Source organism: Tamandua tetradactyla, chromosome 1 (genome assembly GCF_023851605.1).
Source record: "Tamandua tetradactyla isolate mTamTet1 chromosome 1, mTamTet1.pri, whole genome shotgun sequence".
NCBI lineage: Eukaryota > Metazoa > Chordata > Mammalia > Pilosa > Myrmecophagidae > Tamandua > Tamandua tetradactyla.
The window spans coordinates 157,460,408-157,485,602 of NC_135327.1; the positions used below are offsets into that span (position 1 = coordinate 157,460,408).

Genomic DNA, 25,195 nt, shown 5'->3' on the forward strand with positions numbered 1-25,195 from the left:
TGATATGATACTATCTCTTTAGGAAGCATGGGTTTAGCGCAGAAGGCTGATGATCATTCTGGAGCACCTGCAGATGTATAGTGTCTTCTCTAAGACCACGGGGGGTCAAACTGCTACGAGCACTTCCAGTGAAATGTCACATGAGCTAGATGAAGGGTAGTCTGTCCTTTGAGGTCATTAAGATACCATCTCAGAAATACATGGATTTAAAGGGAATCAAAATTCCTAAAAAACAGCCTATGATTACCCAAAGGTAGTTCATCTACATAATAATTAAGGCTATAATATAGAGGAATTTTGGAGGGGAAGACAGATAGAGGGAAGTTCTTGGTTCCTTTAACAGAATGCATTAGCTATAAACTGATAATTCTGTACACAAAGGCATTATATTAAAGAAAATTGTTCTAGTTCATTAAACCTGGGTTTAAACCCAAAGCTCTGGTGGCAGACTAGAATTATGGGATGTAAGAATGTTGAGACTCAAAGGTCTTTTTAAAAAACAACTTTATTCCACTATTTCCTGTGCTTTTGGTCCTTGTTGTGTCCCAATTCTGCTTATCCCAAATAGTCTTTCATTTTCTGTCTCCTTTCAGAATGGACCTTGCCAGGAACTTTGAAATGCTGTAAGTGTTAAACACTTACCACTGAGTGCCCAACCCAGTGAAATACCCTTAGATTAACCGTTTTCATTATCAAAATTTCCTTATGACCAACAAACACAGGGGTTTTAAAGAAAACATTAACTAAATTACAAGTGATACATTTTAAGATCTTTGATGTGACTTCAGAGAATAAACTATAGGAAGCAGAATGGGGAGGGAGAGAAACTTGGAATGGAAGACATCAAACTTCATAAAATCTACAAGCACTGCCAAGTCACAATAAAATTTACAGTAAAGAAGGAACATGAAAGTATTCTGAAATGCTAGAATGCAGTTGAGATTTTAAATACCAATATAATGCAAAAATTTTACCTGTTTTAGATCTTTAAACAATTTCTATATAGGTGTATCTCTTTACTGATTCCCACTTTACTACCTTGCTATTCGTATATAAAGATGATGTTTTCCTGACATTGAAGCCATGTGCTTTGAATAGTAGAGATAAGTTTTTATTGACGAGGCCCTAGAATGGCATAAAACAAATAAACAGTAGTCTAGAGAAGCAGAAAAGTTACTATACCTAGGCTTTAAGTCTATATGGTTAATCATATAATCTATTGTCCAAATTGGAACATCGTTGAATGTGTCAAACTCTAAACTGGACAGAATGTTGGGACGAAAGGTATAAACCAGAACTATCCTAGGCAAACTGGGATGCATGTCATCTCCTCTAGTCCTATCTGACTTGGTGTGAACCACATCTCTAGAGTGAGATGAAATGGAGTGATGGCAGATAGCCAAACACCTAAATCTTATCCCATCAGCACCTCCTGCAGAATCCCCCTTCTCCCAAATGGAAATAGAGAGCACACAGTGACAATGCCAGATGAAGATGTCCTTCATTCCTATCTTGGACTTAACCAAGCTCCAGCATAGAACCTGACCCTTACTGATAGGGACTAGATTTGTGAAGCCTTGAAGTCTCTTGCCTACTTCCCAGCTCTAAGGTGTGGGACCCAAACCGGAAGACAGCCCCCTTTACCTCTGTGTATGGGCCCACACCTTCATCTTGGCCCTTTGTGCCTTATCACTCTGTAGGTGAATTAAAGCAAAGCTAAGGGAGGGAAAGAGAGTTTCTGTCTAAGACCTAAAACTGAGAAAAGTGCCCCTTCCCCACATTACTCAGGCCTGGACAAATTTCCCCCAAGAGCATTGTCGAACTGACTTGGCCAGTTGCCTAGACCAAAGATAATCTCACAACAGACTCAATCTCAAGGTAAAAACAAACAACCCCTCTCCGCCCCCCCCCCCCAAAAAAAACCAAAAACAACTAAGTCCTTAGCACTGTGGTCCAGTAAACTGGTAGGGTTGTTATAACTTTTAGGGCTTGGATGTATAATAGGCCTAGCCCAGAGCCTGGCAAATAATAAATGCTAAGTAAATTTTAGCTATTAAAATCATGTTTCCTTCTGGTCTTAACCTTGTCATCCCTTAAGTGTTATTCCACAGAATCCTAATCTTTGTCTCACTTTTCTTATTCTTCCTGGGAAATTTCATGCATCCTTTTGACTCTAATCTCTTTGTTGATGGCCCCAATCTGCCTGTTCCCAGATATCCATACCTGTTCCTTTGCTTGTTAAACTTCTTGGCATAGACAAGTACCTCTATGAGTGAGTTTCTTATCTGTCCTGCCCTCACTCCAGTCCTGGGTTCTGAATCTCAGTGAATAGCATCACCACTCTCCAGTTGCCAAAAGCTGAGACCTGGAACTCAGCCATCAGCCTCCATACATCAAGCTCTATTGGATTTATTTCCTACAGATATCTAGAATGTATTCACAGTTCTCAATTCCCATCTGACCCCACTACTATCTACCTGCTGGTTTGGTTTGCTAAATAACTGCTGAAATGCAGTATATCAGATTAGTTTACAAATTTACAAATGTCCCAATTAAGGCATAAGCAGGATGAAACCTTCTCTGAAGAAAGGCTGCTGGCATCTGGGATTCCTCTGTCAGCAAGGCACACTGCTGGTGTCTGCTGGTCCTTCACTCCTGGGTCTTGTTGCTTTCAGCTCCTGTTCTCTCTAAGCTCTCTCTGGGTATTTTACTCTCTCTGAGCTTCTGTCTTTTATACTCATATAGGAATCCAGTAAAGGATTAAGACCCACCTTGAATTGTGTGGGTCACATCTCAAATGAAACAACCTAATCAAAAGGTTCTGCTCATAATAGATCTGCACGCACGGGAATGGATTAAAAGGACCTAGGCCTTTCTGGGTACATAACAGATTCAAACCAGCACAGCTAGTTTGCCTCTCATTGTTTCCTGCACTCAACTCTGCCCTTTGACCTTTATAAACCACACATCTAATCACTTGTTTCTTACCTTCTTATGGCCTCTTACTGCCCTGGAGATAAAGTCTGTACTCCTTAAGGTGGCTTGCAAGTGCCTTTGTGATTTGTCTTTGCCTGCCTCTCTAAACTCACTTTCTCAGCTCTCCCACTTCCCCTGATTCTGCTAAACTGAATTTCTTTTAATTTCTGTAAAGCAGCATGTGCTCTTTGTTCTCCAGAGGCTTTTCAGATGCTGTTTTCTGTATGGCTAACTTTCCCCAGCCTTTTACTTTCTGCTCCTACTCAGTCTCTCCTGAGATGGTGCTTCTGCCAGGAAAATTTCTCTTCTGCTCCAGGTCTGAGGGAGGAGCCATTACAAGGTATACCCTATACCTCCACCTCTTTCATAGGATTTCTCACACTGCGTAGATATTTACCTCTTAACCTATCCAGGTCCCCGGCTGGAGGAGGACAGGAATTGTCCTATTAACTTGTAAATTTCCAATGCCTAGAATAGTGTTGGGCATATGGACGGTGTTCAATAAATATTGATTGAATGAATAAATGATCCATTCATGGATTAGTGTCTTTGTATGTATTATATCATCAAAACAACTTTGTAACTGATATGCAACAAGTATTACTATGCCCATTTAGCTTGGGGATACTGAGCCCGGAGAAGTCTGAATGACTTGGCTAAGGTGCTCATGGCTGCAGGATCAGAGCAGCTTGCCTGACTCCTAGCTCACAGCCTATTTCAACAAAGCAGACTATCTCAGTGTTATCCATATCTAAACACGAGGTCTGAAGACTTTTTGGTAATTGTTAGCTTTTACTATTACTTAGAAAATATTGTCCTTCCACGTGCCATCAATTAATGGCCAGGTTAGGCATTCTAGAGAGCAAGCTAAATAGCAGAAATAGTGTCCTTTTAAGTTGAAAATGTACTCTGGAAAACCTGCAGAATAGCAAAAGGAGTGGCAAAAGGAGTTAATGCTGTCTATTTTTATAACTGCCCACAAATGAACTATTTATTTTTCTGACCCACAATTCACTTTTGTGATTTTTTTTCATGTTTTCTTGTCACAGGAATAAATTCTTGCTCCATAATAACATTCCAAAATGTAGCAATAGCAAAAGTCATCTTTGTGAAGTAAAAACCTGATACTTTACAAACAGCCATACCTTTTTATTTCCTTTTTACTTTGATTTTCTACAAAACAAAATTGCTTCTTAATAAATAGTAATTTGAGAATTATATTCAATATTTTAGCTCAATAGAAAAAAGCTAGCAAGTTCTTTTGTCCTAAGAAGAGTACTTTATATCCACAAAAAACTGATGCCTTTATTTTTTTTAAATGCTAGGTTGGAATGAAACCAATTAGAAAAGTTACAATCACAATAATTTTTATGACTTTTTATTCTGAAATATTTCTGCTTACAGGACAGTTGCAAAATAATACAAGCTGCATACAAAGAACTCCAATGTAATCCCCACCCAGATACCCAGATCCAACAACTTTTAACATTTTGCCACATTTACCTTATTATTCTATCCATCTGTTGATCTGTCCATCTGTTCATCTGTCCATTTGTCTCTCTGCCTGCTTGCCTGCCATTTTCTAAACATCTGAGAATAGGCTGTATACATCATGCTTCTTGAACACTTAATAATTACATGTGCATTTCCTAAGAACAGGGATATTTATTTATGTAACTACCTTAAGTACAGTTGTCAAGTTCAAGGCTTAGCTTAAACATCAAGTTTACAGTCTACACTCCGATTTTTTTTCATATGTCCCTGTAATGTCCTTTTGAGTACTTTCTGCTTTATTATACTCCAGAATGGATTGCATTTAGTCATTATTGTCTCTTTAGTCTCTTTTTCTTTTATAAATGTGGAAACATATATGCAACATGAATTTTCCCATTTCATCTTTTCCCAAACATGCATTTTAGTGGGATTAATAACACTCACAATGTTGTCCTATACTCACCACCATCTATTAACAGAACTTTCCCATCACCCCAAACAGAAACCCTGTACCCATTATTCATTAACTCCCCACTTTCCCTTCTCATCCCCTACCCTGCCATGAGTAATCTGTACTCTACTTTCTGTCTCTCTGAATTTGCATATTCTAGTGATTTCATATAAACAGTAGATTCCTGTAACTTGTATTTATGCTTAATTTATGTAAAATGGTTTGTGATGACAGTACACATAAGATTGCATTGGGAACACACATACACACTTAGTCCTGCTAAAGATCCAATAATTAGATGAGCTCTAGAGCAATCTCAGGATTGTTTGTTTTTCCCCATAGCCCTGTTACAGCATTCATCTCTTTGAACAGTTATTTCCCACTTATTATTTTTTCTTTATCTGTACTATGAGGTCCTTCAAGATAGGGCTGTGTTATTCATCTTTGAATCCCCAGGCTTGCCACAGTACCTAGGATTTGATAAGCTGTCAGTGCACACTAATGAAAGAAATATATGACTGTGTAGTCATTTACATCCAAACAGTCAATAGACTAAAACCTTTCTTATCCTCACGTATAGTTGGTATTAACATTGCATCCTTTCAATAATAATTGCTAGTCTATATTGTTTCCTAATATCTCTCCAAAGCCTATCACAATATCTGGCAAAAAATAAAAGGGGTATTTGATGAATTTGTTAAATGTTTACTGGCTTCAAAATGTCAAGTTTCTCTAATATACATTGATCTTTCTCTAGAGAATATGACTTTAAAAGAGTCACTCTTTACTTTATATTGGGTAGAACAGTGAGCTAGAAATGTTGCAAAATACCCTCTAGATTGGTCTCCCTCACTATTTTTCATTTATATTTTATGTTCCCTAAATATTGACCATCATATTTATTTAGGTATTTAATTATTTACTTGTATTAAAGAGAGTTTCATCTAGGGAACACACGTAATTTGCTCAGCTGTTTATCATAGAGAGGTGCAGTCTATAACACAGTAACGGAGCTTTCCTAGTATGGCCATGGGAAATTAATGTGTGATTTGTATGAATCTAGAGGGAGACTGTACCTCACTATATTCTTACCAAAATCTCAATCCTGTAACTCTGGACTTGCTATAACATAATATCATTGTAATATTCCCTACTAACTTCCTTCTTTTATTTCCTGTTTTGTTTTTTTTTTTTGCATTTTTGGTAGTCACCTTTAATGAAGAAGATTTTGTTACACATTTTTACAGCCACAAGCTTTTGTGCGCTTCTCATGTGGGCACGCCTCTTACACTTTTCTGTAGCTGCGATAAGGTTAATGAGGGAGGAATGGGTCTTATACGTATGGCATCTGGCAGCATTACAGTCATGAGTATCACTAAGATGACATTCCATACATCTGTGTTGAACTGCTTTGGCACCTAAGTCCCTTATCCTGGCATCGTATACCTATGATATAATAATTTATCCATAATGACTAAGATCACACCTCCCTAAGTGAAACAAAATAACATTTTTTTCTATTGGTTATTTGCAAAGGAAAAACATTGTGATTCTATTTCAGTTTCCAGGTCCAGTTCAATGAAGAATTAACGCTATATCTTAACTGAGGTGGTTGAATTTTCCCCATGCTGATAGGGTCTTGTTCCTCCCCTGAGCATCCAAGATGCATCAATTGGTCTATAAATTCTTGTTTCTGTTTCCTTTTTCTTTATGACTAGTTTGGCCAAGTTTGCCTGAGACAGTCCAAGTTTTACAACTGTGGTCCTTGAAAAATGATCAAGAACTCCTCCTTTTATTCTAAAAACTGTCCCAATTTGGATATGAGATTGTATGGTCACTCAATTTATGACTAATCACAGAGTTCCTGACTTTCTCAGTTCATCCTGGAATAGCTACCTAATATTGCTACTCTTACTTGAATACAAAGCATCTGTTTTTCGGCTGTCAAGAATTGGCAATGTCTACACTGGTAGCTTTGTCTTCTCTGAGGGCTCAGGTTTCTGCACACCCTTCACTCAAGAAAGGCCAATGAATTCAGCGTTTCTCTCTCCACCTGGGGAGGCATGTGGCAAACATGGCAGCAGTCTCTTAGCTTCCTCTCCAGGCCTCTTGCTTCATGAAGCTCCCTGGCGGCATTCTCCTTCTTCATCTCCAAATGTCGCTGGCTGGTGGACTCTGTGGTTCTCTCGTCCTTCTGTCGTGGCTCTGGGGCTCTCTCCTCTTTTCTCAAAAGGGCTAACTTCCTTCTTAAGGCAACTTGTGAAGGGAAAATCCTACAAACCGCATTGTCCCATCACAGTGTGTCATTGACTGGGCTGTGTCCTTGTGATTTCCCAGGCTCCAGGAATACAATAATTGCCGTCGATTAAGTGCTTGCCATGTGCCACACTCTGTGGGAAACTCTTCACGTAAATTATCTCATTTAATGCTATAACAGTTCTATGAGTCATTGCTGTTATGTTCCCTGTTGTTTATATGTGAAACAAGTGAGATTTAAAGAAGCATACCTGACGTCATCAGCAAATGAGTGTAGCACAGACACAGAGCCTCGTCTGTTTGACTTCAGAGCCCCAGTCTTTAATCATTACATTTGTTAACCATTAATTTGACAAAAAAGAAAATTCCCAAACCCTGATGATTCATCTGAAATAAACCTATTGATGTCTTTATCAGGGTTAAGGAACTTCTAATTTTTTAATCTGCTTTTTCTTGAAAATGAGAAAAGAACTGAGGCATGAAAAGAGGTGAAGTGACTTGTCTTAGATCACACTTTACATTGGCAGAGCTACAGATCTCATTCATTTATTATTCTCATTCATTATTAAGTTTTGACTCATTTCTCATTCATCAACATGCTGTCTATTTTGTTTGGCCAGCATTTTAGAAGTTCAGTACATATTTGTTGAATGAATACAGAAGTTGAAATGCTTCCAGCACTGGAATTAGTGAATACAGGGCTGAAGAATATAGATCCTTGCTCTTAGGAAACTCACAGTCTAAGAGGGGAACTCACATAAATATACCATTTCTTGGGGCCTGCTGACTGCCCTAAAGGGTGATCAGGGATGTTTGGAAGGGCACTCTATGCTGAGCAATGGCACAAATCTCAGATCAAGGCATATAGGGAATTGCACGATGCTCCGTGTTGCTGGGAGAGGGAAAGGGGTTCAGTTCTGGACCCCTTATATCCTGTGTGAAGGTGCTGGGATTTGATTTTATCAGGAAGAAAACTACCATGGGATTTTGAACAGGGCAATGAGATGGTCACACCTGTACTTTAGAAGGTTCCCCGGGGTATTTGTCTGGTGAATTGGCAAGAAGATCAATTGGGATTGTGTAGTACAATGCCCAAGAAATGACAGTGGCCTAGATTAGAGTTGCTAGAATAGTGTTGGCAAGGAGAAAGATTTAAAAAGTACTTTGGAAGAGGTCCAGAATTGCATATAAAAATTTGAAAGTCATTAGGTTATAGATGGTAGTCAATACCTAAAAATGCATGAGATCTCAGGAGAAGAGTTTACAGAGTTGGGGGTGAGGAATAAGGGATAGACAGAGGGACAGTTGCCCACACATGATAATAGGAAGGAATGGTCACAGAGTGTATAGTTTCTGCTAAATCAAGGAATAGATTTTCTAAGAAGGAAAGAATGATCTTCAGTGCGAGGCAGTGGAGACAATAGATGCATAATTTTTTTGAGATATTTAGATGGCAAAGGGGGTATATATTGAACAGTAGCTAAAAGAGTTTTGTTTTCATTTTAAAAAGGGAGAGACTGTAGCAGGTGCACAGGCTGAAACCAATAAAAAGTAAGATGTTGAATATAGAAAGGAAAACTGGAGGTTCTCTAAGTCCCTGCCCAATGTCTTCACATGCTCAGCTATTTGGGTCTGAAAGTAGTTTTATGTTTGAGTCTTTGATGATCTGTCAGAGTAGTCCTTCTTGTTAAATTAATAATGTATTAATTAGACAAGATGTACCTGTTTTCAAACTTTAATGATACTCATAAAGTGATAATTCTTAAATAAGAAACTAGTCAAGGAAAGCATTATCAGCTACAATATACATGCTAGACATACAGGTGATTTTTGTTGAACAAATGCAGTAATGTAGGCCATCTCTGAATTCATTGTTAAACTCATGAGATTCTTTCTTAAGGTCATAATCTCCTTCTGCCTATAGTACAATATATTATAATAGTAATCCTGCCTTCCCTTAGTAAATCCCAGACTCCTCAAAGGCAGGAGATAATTGCCTATATACCACTCAGCAGTATTTGGCAAAGAATAAATATTTAATATACATTTATTCAATGAGTGATAAGAGTCAAGACTTCAATTATTTTTGTCTTTTTTTTTTGAAAGAATAGATCTTTGTTTCATTTGCATTTTCAACCTATTTTTCCTACCCAGATTAAAAAGTTAGCCATTGACCCTAGCCAAACTCTTGGATTCTGCCCCCAATGTCTAAGCATCTGTAAAATGCTTAGTAATTTGCCACTCTTTCAAATTCATCCTTTTTACTCCATAGTTTCCTCAATTTTCTTGCTATTATTTTTTTATGAATTGAAGAGGTGGATAGAAAGGTGCCATGTTTAGTTTTAAAAAGCTCTCTAGTTGATTCTGTTATACTACCTTCCACCTTCCATAAAGACAGAGTAGAAGACAGAAGGTAGAATAAAAGAATCTGTCATGATACCATGAATAACTCCACACATTATTTATTAAAACATGTAGTCAGTTATGTTTAATTATTTGCATATGCCTTTTTTATTTATTTATCTATTTATATATATATTTTAAATTAATTTATTACATATGCCTTTATAAACCCTGAGCCTTGCAGGAGCCATGTATCATCTATCATTTCCTCAATTCTTATCAGAGTGCCTGGCACATAATAGGAACTCCTTGAAAGTTTCCTGAATGCAGTACACAACTGAAACTAACTAACCATAGAATGATTCTTGGGAACTGCCAAGATTAAAAAATAGATTTTTGCTCAATTAAACTCAAATAGTAGAAGTGGAAGGGGGGCTGACATGAAATATAAGCTTTCAGAACTCTTGTTTATTTTAGATTTCCAACTTCTTAAGTGTTTTTAACCCTGTGGAATCCGAACTACCCTCTCTAAGGACGATGTTTGCCCTCTTTCTCTTCTGCAGGTTGGACTCAGATCTGTAATAGAGCAGTTTCCTGGAATGCTTGATTTTGTCCTTGTGGACGGGGGCTGTGTCCTAAGCCATGGGCACAAGCAGTTGATGTGTTTGGCTAGATCTGTTCTCAGTAAGGCAAAGATCTTACTGCTTGATGAACCTAGTGCTCATCTGGATCCAATGTAAGTTTCAGAATTCCTGCTATTTAGTAATACAACGGCGACTGAATTATTGAAGCCTCTTTCATGTTGACGCAAACTCCCATTAGGCTGTGTTTTCAAGTGAAAGACGCCTTTTTCCCAGTGCCCAGTGGAGAAGTCACTATTTGACATGAGCACAAGTGCTTATTTTGTAGAATAAGAGTCATGTGTTCTATCCTGTGTATAGTTCTGGAATTTCATACAAACTCTTCCCCTTGTCACCACATGATGACATACTTAGTTACAATGGCATAATCAGATCTGTATGGCTTTCCTTTATAATATTATAAATATTAATATTCCATTTGTATCATGTGAAATATTTATAATATAAAATAGAGAGCTACTGGAACTTCCACATAATGAAAAATGTACTCGTGTGTACAAATTTATCAAAAATATTTGTCCTATTTATTTATTTATTTATGGAAACTTAAAATCTATCCCATGCTTGGAACGCTGATTGTGGCTAACTCTGTATTCTCATTATATTAAAAGTACTTAGAGATAAGCAATTTAGAGAATTAAATCAACTGAAGACTAGGCAAGATTTCAAAGATAAAGGCAGATTATTGTTAATCTGTGATGCTATATGTGGCATTTTCTTTCTTTTCCAGAACTTACCAAATCATTCGAAGAACGATAAAACAAGCATTTGCTGATTGCACGGTAATCCTCTGTGAACACAGGATAGAAGCAATGCTGGAATGTCAGCGATTTTTGGTGAATCTTATTTACTTAAGATTTGATTTCTCCTTTGATTTTTAATAACATCTAATATATGGTAGTTCCTACAAATTGCTACAGTGTACAAATTCTTCCTTGAAACGTGTCATACAGCCATCCAGCTTTACTCAAAATAGTCGCCCAAATTTCTCACTTTCTCACTTTTCTCACAACCTGAGCTATGAGGTTAGGTTGGAGTTCAGTAATTCCAAAATGACAGCATATTGCCAAGTTATATCAGTAAATTAGTATATTTATGCTTTTTGAGCCCTTTATCTGGGGACCAAGTCATAAGACAGATAAAAGCCCTTCTAATGCTATTAATAACTAATCTTCCTTGGAGGGAGTCCAGGACAGGCCCAGATTGTCCTGTAATCTGATTTATGGTTTTAATGCAGTGGTTGAAAGGCTCATTTCATTTTTCTATTCATTATTTGGAGCTCAGGTTAGTGCCTCTCCCAATTGCCCAATCACCTTCTCATTGTGCTTTCAAAACTGTCAGGTCCGTCAAGTGATATTTACAAATTCCCTCTGGTTTAGTCACAAGGAAGTTCCGAGGATGATGCAGCATGCCATTTCTGTTGTCTTTTGAGCCTCCTGGAGGCAAATAATTTCCTTGCTGAAGAAATGTTATGATTATAATGATTACTAAGCTGTAAGTGACAAATTAAAGGGTAAACTCGCAAACTATTGACCTGCAGCAGCCAGGTTCAGGAGGTTAGCTAAAACCCTCCCATCTTCTGGCCTTGGGTGTGCTCAGATTTATCCCGTGAAGGTGGCATATTGAACCAAGGCAGTCTTGACCAATTTGGAATTTTTAAGCTTCAGATCCACTGATGAAGAGGTTTGTATCTTTGTAATGCGATAGACTTACCCTGATTTTTATGGTAACTGTGCAAGGTATGTAAAAAACACATGACTCATTCTTATTTTCAAAGAACTCTGGATTCCTCTAAAGTTTTCTGAAGTACATTGTCCTGTACCATACTAATTAAAAAAAAAAATTCTTCCAGCTGCCAGAAAATTCTTCCAGCTGTAGAAAATTACCACTAAATGTACCAACGGTAGGGCCTCCTTAAAACACGAGGACTGGGCAGTGAAATGAGTGGTACCTGACAGCTCAAAATGCAACCCTCTGGAGCCTGTGTTTGCTTTTTGGCTTTCTCTTCCTTTGAGCCTATGCCAGTTTCTGTCCCTGCTCAGATCTGCCCTGCCTGCTGTCCACGGTCTCACTAATGGCTACTTTCTCACCCAGGTCATAGAGGAGAACAAGGTGCGGCAGTACGACTCGATCCAGAGGCTGCTGAGTGAGAAGAGCGTCTTCCGGCAGGCCATCAGCTCCTCAGAGCGCGTGAAGCTCTTCCCCCATCGGGACTCCAGCAAGCAGAAGTCTCGGGTCCAAATCGCAGCCCTGAAGGAGGAGACGGAAGAAGAAGTGCAAGAAACCAGACTTTAGGGAGCAGGACCAGTGTTTGCCATGGAGACTCATGGAGTTGGAGGAGGAAACAGTTGCTTCTGCCTCAGAAAATAGGGAAGAATAATGCTGTTTTTAAAAAAGGAAAAAATTTAGTAAGACAAATTAATGATGCTGATGTAGGTTCACATAAATGGCTTCCTGGCCATGGTCAAATTATGTGAAAGGTACTTCGAAGCCTTGAAGATTTACCGGTTGTGTTCTTGAGCCAGGTTTTCCTGAAGACCCTTTCGCATTGGTAGTCGTTGGAAAGGTGACAATAAATGTCACCCAGCTTTGATTGTTTAGTGACTCTTCTTAATTTGTATGATTGGAGAAGAACTGAAATCACACTGTTTAGTGATAGGATTAAATAATGATAACTGGAAAATAAATAAACCACCAACTAAACCAGTAATGTGGTTTACTTCAGTTTCTAGTCCCATGTTTTCACCACTCCCTACAAGATATTTAGAAATACAGCTCTATTGTCTGCTAAACATTCGAAGTATCCCATTTCCAAACAAGTATCAGAACACTGTAAGAGTCACAAGACAGCCCCTCAAAATATACCCCATTGACTATGCATGGACAGTGAGAAAAGAGGAACTTCCTGACCCTGAAATTCAGGATGAATACCATCCAGCTCAACTGAAAATCTAAATAATTTTAAAAATCAGAACACATCCTTTACTTGGAAAGGGGCTGTTGAGGTCCCAGGCACGGAGCAGAGGATGTGGGTTGCTGTGCCTTTTCCCAGCCTCTAGAAAGTAACAAGCCCATTAGGCCTCTGAACAGAAGGATGATGGCTGGAAAAGTGCTTTAGTGCAGATTTGCGCAAGAAAAACCTCTTACCACATAAGCTCCTAGTAGAGAGTGCCCAGGTGGATAGGCCACAGAGAGACACACAAAATCCAAGGTAGGGTGACATGTGCTTTGGGACTACCTATATATACTTTATATTTTATATGTTCAGTGAGAAAGATAATGGGAGATACACTGGAGAGCTGATAATGAATTAGTTTTATATGCTTCCGTTTTATGAGACTTTTGTGATGAAAATGACACTTTCTCTAGGAAATATTTATTTTAAAAAAATGTTTCAAACTCATATAAAGTGCTGTATTTTAAGAATGATTATATTATGAAATGTATTTGTATCAAAGAATTTTTATATTCGAATTGTTAACTTCATATGGTACTAGTTATTTTTATGATATTGTCTTATGTTAAAACTGGTGGGGGGCAGTGCACAGAACCCAAGGGCAATACTGGCCAGGGACCATGAGTCACCTCTACATTGGGAAGAGAAGCATCAGAATGATGCGTGGGTTTCATACAACCATAGTTTTTAGGCAGCATAGTACAGCTCTGTAGAAGTTGCTACTGCAGAATCTGACTACTTCTATCCAGGACACACCACTTTTCCAACTTCAGACTAACCCTTAAGAAGATCGCATTCTATTTATTACTGTAAGAGAACATCAATAAATCCATATATTTGCGTGAAAATCAGTGGTTTTTCAGATGTGTTCATTAATCATGTCTCTTCGGCCTCTTATTCCAGTCTCTAAGGTTTATGGAACACAGAACATGAACCTTTGTTTTAGATGTAGACTCTTTGAGAATCACACATGAATTAAAACATTTTTGAGGTTATTGGTCTTTCTGAATGAAGGCTTATGGAATACAAAGGTATGCATTCTCTAAGTGTGCATGTACTTATTTGAATGCTTCCTCAATAGCAGGATAGCTCTTGATGAGTGAACAAATGCCATCAAAGAAACTACTATTTCCACACTAGCACCTGGGTGGCTTTTCTGTTTCAAATCTGTGTTTTTGACGGACTAGTTTTCATTGGACCCCTTTTCTTCTTTGCAGCGCTTCTTCATAAACAGCATAAGTCCTGGCACAATGCAGAAGGACCACAGATTCCAGAATGAATGACGGGCCCTCCAAATTCTGTGTTATCTTGTTGGAGAGATCTTGTTTTCACACATGAATCCAAGAGGGAAGCCTCATAGTATGCAATATTCCAGTACAGTTTGAGTCAAAAAAAGAACTTCACAAAGCTGGGAGGAGACAAATATAAGCTAACTGGGGAAATAGCATCTCTAATTCTTAAAGCCCACTTTAAGAAGAAAAATAAAGATAAAAAAGTAACCCAAGCTCTTGTGATCATCCTAACACTTGGCTTTTCTTCATACCAGATGTTCTTCCCTCTCCCTTCCCGCCCCCACATTTAAAAAAAAAAAACTATTTCTGCCCCAAAATTCCTATTTTTATCTATTTGCTTTCTACGTGCAAGTCTTGAGTTTTGGATTTAACTTGTCTTAGTCTACACCCACTCCCACACTTTCTTCATTTATTTCTCAGCCTTTTCATTTTGTTCTTCCTCATTAAGAGGGAAAAAAAGATAAACCTGAAACAGGTACATTTCCTTCCAGCAACTGGGGCCTTCCAGGATTGGGAAATTGCTACTTATTAGAGCAAAAGGCTAAAAAAAACCCCAAAGTAAATATTTTAGTAGTTTTCTAAAGAACCTCAAATACTATTTTAGAAGGCAATTTAAAATGATATTGAAGGAGCTCAATATGAAAACCTGTTTGACCTGTTAAGACAGGCGTGGACAATCACAATTCTCTATGAAAAGGTGCAATGAAAAACTTACAAATACAGGACACATATATTGGGGCCTGAGAACTCCAAATCAATGGGGCAGGAACTGTAAGCTGCTCCCAGCACACACAGCCGAGGAGACCCAACTCACTTCCATCATTTGACGGGAATCAATATCTGTGTATTTTCTCATACAAGGGAGAATTCTTGGTAGAAATTTGTCCTTTATTCTTAATTTGTTATAGCAAAAATACTCATTCCTTTCTATTAACTCAGTTTCTCTCATCATAAAAGGTGGACAAAAAGAATAGTTTCAACAAATATGATAAAGCTGGTCTTTAATTTCACATGCAAAATAGAAAAATGCAGCAATATTGATAAATAACTACTTACATGGAAAGATGTGACACAATTAGGAATACACCTTCCATTCATCGAAGAGCTGACCTTTTACACAAAGTACAGCTCAACCTTTCAGAACTGCCCCTCATGGAGATTTGGTGCTGCTGTTGGAATAGCCAATTTCTCCAAAAGAGCATATAAACGTCAATGACCAAACAGTCCAGAGCCTTGGAGATGCAAACTTAAATGAATCTCCAAGACATTTTCCTCTAGGTCTGGACTGAATTATATCCTCAACAAAGATATGCTCAAGCCCTAACCCCAGACCTGTGGAAGGGACCCATTAGTAAATAGGGTGTTTGAAGATGTTATTAATTATGGTGAGGCCAGATGGAGCCAGGGTGGGCCTTAACCAAGTGTGACTGGAGGTTTGGACGCAGGAGTAGGAGCCGAGAGTAGGAGACAAGAGACAGATGGCTCTGTGACAGAGGCAGAGACTGAGCTATGGATCACCGGCAGGCCACCACCACAATGGTACAGACCAGAGAAGGCATGACCTTCCCGACAACTTGATTTCGGACTTCCAGCCTCCAAAACTGTGAGACTACAAATACCCATTGTTTAAACCAATCTGTCCGCCGTGGGATTTAACGTAAAAACTAAGATACTCCTCAAGCCATTTGGAATATTAAAGTTACGCCAGAATAGTTTTTGATAAAAGCAGGTTCTTAGTCATATTCTTTTCCATTCACCTTTGACACACTGAAGGTGTAATCTTTATTTATCAGCAGTATTAAATATGCTGACAAATGGAACTAAACTAAAAGCTTTGATTGACAATAATTGGCAAAAATGATCTAAAAAATACAAAAACCTATATCGCAATTAACCCCCATGAAATTAGTTGTGATTTACTTTAGTGAAAATTATAATGTAAAGAAATAAGTTTTCTCTGCTTTATTCAAAAAAAGCATAAATACATTTGGCTACAATTGATGACTTAACCGTTATTTTTATCAATGTTCTATAAGCTAATGTAAATGAGACTATTTTCAAAGGAGTCTGCCCCTGACTCTCAATTGGCAGCAGAGCCCAGGGGTTCGTTCATGTTCTAAAGGAAAAGCTATTGTGCAAGCAAATTCATGATCATAGAGAATGCTCTTGTGAGGAAGAAATTTTTATTTTTATTTCCTCTATTCTCCCAATTGGGTTGAATGCTGCAGTATCCTTGAAGAGCCAGTGCAGGAGGGGAATTATCCTCACATACAAAGCTTCCTTCCTGCTTGGGAGCTCACAACTGGTTTTACACTTGAACCAAGCAAGGTTAGAGGAGCCACAGTAGGAAAATTAAACATTCCAAACCTGGGACGGCACTTACATTCTTTTTTATCTGTGGATTAATTAAAAAACATATTACCAGAACTCTCAAATAGAGACAGAAGTAGACATATGGTACGATAAACTCCATATCCCTATCATTGAGCATCAATAATTACCATCTCATGGCCAATCTTATTTCATCTTTAAACTCCCTTGCACTTCCTCCCCTACTATTTTATTCTGAGCAAATCCCAGATTTCAATTAACTTCAGTTGTATGAATATCTAAAAGACAATGACTTTCTCTTTATTACTTATTTAACATATCTACAATATCATTACCATAATTTTTAAAGGCTTTAACATCATGAAGTATCCATACAATTTATAAATGCCATTGTCTCAACTTTTTTTTTCAAATATAGACAGTCTTCACATTGTGAAGTAGAGCAGGATGGTAAAAACAGCCATGTAAGCTGAAACCATGAAAAATTAACTTAATAATTAATGAGGAAGATTACAATTATATCATGACCTTTAGAAATATATTGTCTAATCAAAACATTAAAAACTCTCTTATAATTGGCTAGAAACATAGGGAAATGAAAAAATAGTGAAACTAATATTTACTTAGTACCCTGCATTTAAAACATTAGAAACCTGCAGAATTGATATGTTTTATTTCCTTGTAGAATAGTTATCAAAAATTTTTTGGATACAGCTTGCCTTCTTCTCATCCTGTAACTTTCAGTACAGAGAGAGTGTCTTTTCTATGCTTTGTAGAGTGGTGGGACTCCTTTCTAAGGCTGAATAAGTTTACAACTTTTTCATTTTTTGTGCCTTCAATATTGTGCAGTATTTTCGAGAGTTCCTTTAAGGTGAAGATGTTTGCTGATATCAGTTTCTTTTGTGACATCTTCATTCTTTTCCTCTTAAGCACAGTTTATCATTTATGTCCATAAGTTTACCTTCATTGGGTCCCCTTGTTTGCACTAGAGGCTTGGCATGACTATATCATAGAAGTTTTGTATTTTTTAAAGACAACTCTGTAGAGAACAAGGGTTAATCACCATTCTACTCAATTCCATTGGCATCAGGAAACATTTCTAATCTTTATAGGACTGTTTTCATGAAAGAGGAATGTCACATAAGAAATAACCCCCAGTTCTCATTACTAGGGAAAGACAAGCTCTTTTTGAAAAGGAAATGAAAATTCATTTCAATCAAAAAGGTATTTAGAGCTTTCATTTATATTTTCCACATTTGTTTTGGAAGATTTTAGGTATGTTTATCAATATCAGGTTTTTTATTACAATATTCCACCCTTTGAAGTCAAAATGAACAATATTCAACAACATGCTCTATATAAAGCTTGAATAAAGTTCCCAAAATAATATGTAAGAGATTCTCAGAAAGGCACATAAAGTATGATGATTAAATTTTATTTGCCCTTTGGAGTTGGAAGGGGCTGGGACAATGTTTAATTTGAAACTAGAAAAATACCCCTACGAGGGAAGACAGGTCAACAATACCAGCTGGCATCATGTTTATCTTCTCAGCAATTGAAAAAAAATATTTTTGGCTCTGTGTCTGACCTTGCCTATTGTTCATTTGGTTATCCGAGCGGTTTCGTTTGTTTTATCTCATTTGAACACATAAACCCATTTGTTGGATGGATTTGCATTCAATTATCTTGTCAGCTCCCCCAAATTTTATTTTCCTGGCTCTTGCTGCCTGGACTATAAGAGACCAGGGCGAACAGGAGATGCCCTGAAGGAATGTGTGCTGCATACTATATTCAAACTATATTGCCCCAGAATCTGTGAGATCTTTGCCTTTCGAAAAGCAGAAGGAAGAAGGTATGTTGGCTTGCATAGAGTCTCTCATAACAGATGAGTTTCTCTTTAAAGCAGCCACGTCTCAGGGACTGAGTGATACGAACGTGAAGTGTGGCAGACTATTATTAATAAAATTGAAATAAGCAACTCACCAGCAGGCACTTCTTGGAGGGTGTTTGCCCGTATGGTAGCCCTCCATGTCTCTTTCCCCCATTCATTATATTCTTTCAAAACCTAAGAAGTTGCCTTTTTCATGCAGCTTGAATGGGCTATTGCTTTCAAGCTTTTTTTTTTTTTTTTTTACCGTGAAGATGAAAATAATAGAAACAGCTATGCCAACTACATTTTACTTCCAAGACTATTTTAGTCTTGGAAGTAATCCTGTGACTGAAGCACTGGATTAGTTTAGTGTGGGTAACAGGAACTGGGAAACAATTAGCTTCCCCTAGGCAAGCTGCCTCTTTGGATAGCAGCCCCGGGTCGATGGTGGCACCTGTTTAGGTCTAATTTAGAGAAGAGTTAGGAGAAAATAATCTATTTTCTTCTACTTTAAAAATTAAAAGGACAGTACCTCAGTTAAATGATAATTCACATTTAAAACAAAGTAACATATGAGATACAGGAAACTATAAACCTTCTCTCTTCAGTTTGATTAAAACATCCTTATTCCTAGGATTAACTATTATTGAGATCTGCTAATGCGGTTCCCCGATGGTAGATACGGAAAGGAAGAGTTAAATCCCTAGGCTCTGAATTAAAGGGCTTGTTTAACAGTATTGTTTACTGGGTGAATCCTTCTCACTTTGGACTCCACACTGAAGTTATTCTTCTCACCAAAAGGGGCAGAGAAGAAAGCCACCTCCCCAAGAGTCGAGGCAGAATGTTGAAACATGAAATAGCTGATATTTGACCATGTTTTGCCCTACAAAACAGCGATTTCCTATTGTTCAACACGAAAGAATCTGCAACTCCTATGATGCAACGGTGGCCTTTTCCTTTTTTCCCTTTCCTGTATGCTTGAGCAGAAATTCCTAGTAGGGCATAAAACTAATCTCTAGGCCAGACAAGTAATTGTTTTCTTTTCGCACATCCTTCCACAATAACAGGAACTATCTTGGAGAATTCCACCAGGTTTCAATACCATAGTTGCTTTCACCTGGCATCCAGCTTCTCTATCTCCATCAGCCTCAACTTTCTCTCCTAATTAAGCCTCATTAGTTTACTATGTGGTGGTGGTGGTGGGACATCTTCACATATATAAAATTATTATTCCATAGGGTTTCGTTATTCTCAATTCTTGTTATTTCATAAAATCTTGGGTTAAGGAACTTTTCAGTTACTTCTTCATTTGCTAGTGAATTGTATCTATAACATCAACTGATTACATCATTAAGATTTTGGTACCTGTGATGATTAAGTTCATGTGTCAACTTGCCCAGGTAATGGTGTCCAGTGATTTGGACAAGTACTGGTCTGATTGCTACTGTGAGGGTATTTCATTGATTTAAATCATCAGTAAATTGATTACATCAGTGCCTGATTACATCCACAATCACTTGAGGAGGTGCCTTCCACAATGAGAGAAATTTCGTCCAATCAGGTGGAGGCCTTAAAAGGAGACGTAATGACTTCAGCAGTTAGAAGAAAGGCTACCCAGCTTCTCTTGAAGAATTCCTCTAAAACTTTCCTGCTTGCAGCCTACCCTATGGAATCTGGAGTTTCCTGTTTCCAGTCACGCAAGCCAATTCCTAGTTTTTTTAAAAAAACATAATATTTACATAATATATGTAAGATATGTATATAGCCTGTCAGCTCTGTTTCCCCAGAGAATCCTAATACAGTACCCAAGGTGGATAAGTGAAGGATGCACTTATCCTTAAAGAATGCAGCTTAATGAATGTTATACCTGTCTAGGTGTGTTACAGGTTACATGTACAGAGTTTTTGGCTCTCTTAGAGGCTGCCTTAGAACATTTTCACAACTCTGGCTCAATTCTTTTATGTTCTTGACTGCCTGTCAGTAAAGGGAATAGCAATTTGTGCTCACTCACCTCACCTGTTGTTAATCTGAGCACTTACTCCTTGCATCAGATCTCCCTGGCATGAAGTTATTTTGCTTCTAATTTTTTCAAAGTTCCAACAGCCCAGGCCAGTTCACAGTTTTTACCATAAACAAACTTCTCTTTTATAGATTTCCCAACATATAAAACAGGAAGTCTTCCAGGTTGTTATTGAACTTTGAAACTTTTAATTAATAGCAATTTCTTAGGGAGGTAGACTTGCAGATTTTCCCCCTAAATATTCTAACTTGCTTTAAACAAAACTGAATATGATACAAAGACACACAAAAAAAATGATCACTGTATCCCAAGCTCCATCAGCTCCACATTTATATTCCATGTTCATATTTGTTTGACTTTTAAAAACTATTATTATGGACCTGTCATATGCCGGGAGCAGAGTTGGGTGCTAGAGACACAGCTGTAAACCAAAGAGATGAGATCCCTGTCCCCAGGGACCTACATTCCATTTGGGAGAGAAATAAACCAGCATATTTTAACTTGTTTACCTGGTCAGTATTTATGAGAACTTACCCTGTGCTAAGCACTGAGGATGAAGCAAGGGGAAAAAAAGAGCAAAGTCCACACCCTCCTAGAACTTACATTTTCTTGCTTAAATAAGTAGATAATAAATAAAGAATGTTAGCTAGTGGTAAGTACTATGAGGAAATAAAAGGCAAAGAGTACCAAGACTATTCAATGTGGAAAGAATAGTCTCTTAAACTGATGGTGCTGGGACAACTAGATATCCACACACAAAAGAATGAAAATGGACACCTAACCAATGCCATACATGAAATTAACTCAAAATGACCTAAATATAAGAGCTAGAATTATAAAATTCTTAGCATAGGGGAAAATCTTCATGACCTTTGACTTAGATATGACATCAGAAGTACAGCAGTAAAAGAAAAAATAAATTGGGACTTGATCAAATTAATAATTTTGTGCATTAAAGGTCATTAATATGAAAGTAAAAAGACAGCCTAGAAAAATGTGAGAAAACATTTGCAAATCATCTAATAAAGACCTAAGGTGCAGAATATATAAGAAATTCCTACAACTTAACAAAAAGACAACCAACTTGTTTGTTTGAAGCTATATCTAACCCAGAAAAACATGTTCTTAAACTTAATCCATTCCTGTGGGTGTAAGCCCATTAGGATTTCTTGATGAAGTTACTTCGGTTAAGGTGTGTCCTTCCTCAACCAGGATGGGCCGTAATCCTATTATGAGACTCCTTTATAAAGTGAATATTCAGATATGAGAGAGAGGGAGCCCCAGAAGCAAGAAGCTGAAATCAACAAAACCTGAAGGAGAAAGGAGAGACCAGCAGACATTGCCATGTGCCTTGTTATGTGGCAGAGGAGTCAAGGATTGCTTGGCTCCTCTTGCAGTTGGTCTTTGGAAAGAAAGCATCACCTTGATGATACCTTTATCTGGACATTTTTTCAGACTCAAAACCATGAGTAAGTAAATTCCCATTGTTTATTCTGAATCATTTCATGGTATTTGCTTTCAGCAGCCCAGGAGACTAAAACACAGCCTAATTTAAAAATCAGCAAAACACTTATATAGACATTTCTCCAGACATACAAATGGCCAATAAGCACATGAAAAGTTTCTGAACATCATTAGTCACTGGGCTATGAAGTACCCACTATGAAGTACCACTTCATATCCACTTAGGATGGCTATCCTTAAAAAAGAAAAGAAAAGAACAAATGTTAGAAAGGGTATGGAATAATGGGAATCTTCATATACTGCAGATGGGAATGTAAAAGGGTTCAGCCACTTTGCAAAAGAGTTTGGTGGTTCCACAGAAAGTTAGAAATAGAATTACCATATGCAATCTACCCCTAGATTTATACCTAAAAGAATTGAAAATAGGTACTCAAATATTTCTATCTATATGTTCATAGCAGCCCTATTCACAAGAGCCAAAAAATGGAAACAACCTGAATAGTCATCAATGGACAAATAGAAAAACAAATTCTGGTACATGCATACAATGGAATATTAGTCATAAAAAGGAATGAAGTACTGAAACATGTTAAAATGTGGCAAACCTTGAAAACATTAAGTGAAAGAAACCACACAGAAGATCACATTTTATAATTCCATCTATCTGAACTATACAGAATAGGTAAATCCTTACAGATAGAATGCAGATTGCTGGTTACCAGGTAGTGAGAGGAGAAGGGAATGGGGAACAACTACTTAACAGGTATGGGGTTTCCTTTGGGGTGATGAAAATGTTTGGGAATTAGATAGGGGTAGTAGTTGCAGAACATTGTGACGGTACTTAATGCCCCTGAAATTGTTCATTTTTAAATGGTAAATTTCACGTTCTGTGAATTTCACCTCAATAAAAATAAATAAGCAAGCAAAGGCAGGGCAAAGGAGTAGATGATGAGGAGTGATGAATCTTTTGTTCTGAATCCTGAAGGAATCCAGAGCATAAGCATTGTGAACGTCTGGGGTTAGTGTTCCTAATAGGAGAAACAGGAATTACAAAGGAGAGCAAATTCATGGCATATTTAGGGACAATGAGGAGGCCAGTGACAGGAGAGAAGTGATGGGAAGAAGTAGATCAGTGGCTTGGGGTTCGATCCTTTGGATCTTGGTAGGTCGGGCTAAGAGCTTTTATTCTAAGTGCTATGAAAAATTATGGGAAGCAAGATGGATTTATTTGAAATTTGGTGCTCTGTGAGTAGTGGACTGTAGGGGTTGGGGATGGAAGCAGAGAGTCTGGTTAGGGGCTAATGCAACCACCCAACCAAGAGACGACATTGGCTCAGGTCAGTGTAGAAGACATGGAACTGTGTGGAGGGGTGAGGTTTGCGATGGCTTTTGGATACAGTGCCAATAGGATTCAGATAATGAACAGTGCCATGTGAAGTGTAGAGGATGCAATGGAGAGTGAGGTGTGTGAGGGATGGCAACTATATTGGGTAGCCAGGAAAGGCCTCCTTAAGGAGGTGACATATTAGCTCCAATCTGAATGAATAGGGGAAGACACCCCCAAGTTGAGAGTACAGAAATTGGAAGGCCAAAGACCAGTCTGTTGGAGGAAAGAAAGGGTAACTGTAACCAAGTAAGTCAGGATATCAGCTGTAATGGATGAGGTCAAAGAGGTAAGCAGGGTTGGGTCTGGGGGACACCTGTGGGTCCTCTCTTAGTACTTTGAGATTCCTGAATAGAAGGAACAGAAGCTCTGTGGCCACCTACAAGGGGTGTAAATCTCTGCCAGTCCCTCTGGGGATGATGTTTCTGGCATCTCGTCTCCCACTGCAATGCATGTCACAACAACAATGGGTCCTCAGGGTGAAGGCAAGGACTGGCACCTTCTGAGATACATTCAGTTAGAAGACATCCCTCTGTAAAATGTGACAGCTCAATTTGAAAATGCCTTTGCCTTTTGACACTGTGAAACCATTTCTTCATTTCTAGGAATTGATCCTACAAGAACAAAATTACCAGTACATAGTGTTTTACTGTGGCATTGATTGTAATAGCAACAACAACAAGCAAAAAAAGTGAAACAATCTTGTTGTAGGTTGACTATGTCCCTCAAAATGATATTCGTGCCCTAACCTCTAGTCTTATTAATGTGACCTTGTTTGGAAATAGGGTCACTGAAGATGTGACTAGTTAAGATGAGGTCAAAATGGATTAGAGTGGTAGCCTTACACCAGGGAAATTTGAACAGAGGGGAGAATCCTATGTGACAATGGAGGTAAAGATTGAAGTGCTTCAGCTGCAAACCAAAGAGTGTCACGGCTTGCCAGCTAACTATAAGAAGTTAGGACTACCCGACAGGTTTCAGAGAGAGCACTGCCCTACCAACAACTTGATTTTGGACTTCTAGTCTCCAGGACTGTGAGACAATACATCTGTTGATTTAAGCAACCTAGTTTGTGGAACTTTGCTACAGCACCCCCAGGAAACTATGACAAACCTGAATTAAGGCCATTAATTGGGAAAGAGATTAATAAATTGTGGTACATATATAGGATGACTTCTGTGCGTCTATTAGAAAGAATGAGTTAAATTTCCATGTGTTGACTGAGAAAAAATCAATACATTATTTTGAGTAGTAGACTAGATCTATAGAAATAATATATATTATAAAATGTAATAATGTATAAATATTTAACAAACATTTCCATCACCCCAGAGTTTTTTGTATCTTCATTGTGGTGGTGGTTTAACAGAGTGTTCAACTGTCTAAACTCATGGAATTTGGCTTTAAATGGATGCAATTTCATTGTATATAAATTATTTCTCAACAAAGTTAGAAATTAAAACATGTTCTATGCCTAAAAACCTATCTATCTATATATCTACCTATCTATCCATCTGTCTGTATTTGAGTACATCTGTATAAGTAAAGGAAGAAAATATAGAAAGATACAGGGTTCTATAAGGGATATGATTGGAAAGGGTGACAGCTAATTCTATAACTCTTTGGAGTCCTTAGTCCCAGGCCTCCGTCCAGCCAAAATGTTTATCATGAAGATACACATTTATTGTCTACATAGCAAAGCTAGGTAAATATTTGG

The 25,195-nt window shown here is 37.9% G+C and overlaps 1 protein-coding gene across 3 annotated transcripts in view; it reads left to right on the plus strand.

Annotated features, from left to right (window-relative positions):
• CFTR (CF transmembrane conductance regulator) overlaps window positions 1–13,959 on the plus strand; it is a 192,751-nt gene extending 178,792 nt beyond the window's left edge. For all 3 annotated transcript variants that reach the window (XM_077116506.1, XM_077116591.1, XM_077116678.1), the window contains 3 exons: window positions 10,084–10,256; window positions 10,892–10,997; window positions 12,256–13,959. In XM_077116506.1, the coding sequence (XP_076972621.1) occupies window positions 10,084–10,256; window positions 10,892–10,997; window positions 12,256–12,456 (480 nt within the window). In that variant the 3' untranslated portion in view covers window positions 12,457–13,959. The remainder of the gene's footprint in view (window positions 1–10,083; window positions 10,257–10,891; window positions 10,998–12,255) is intronic.
• Window positions 13,960–25,195: the final 11,236 nt, after the last annotated feature.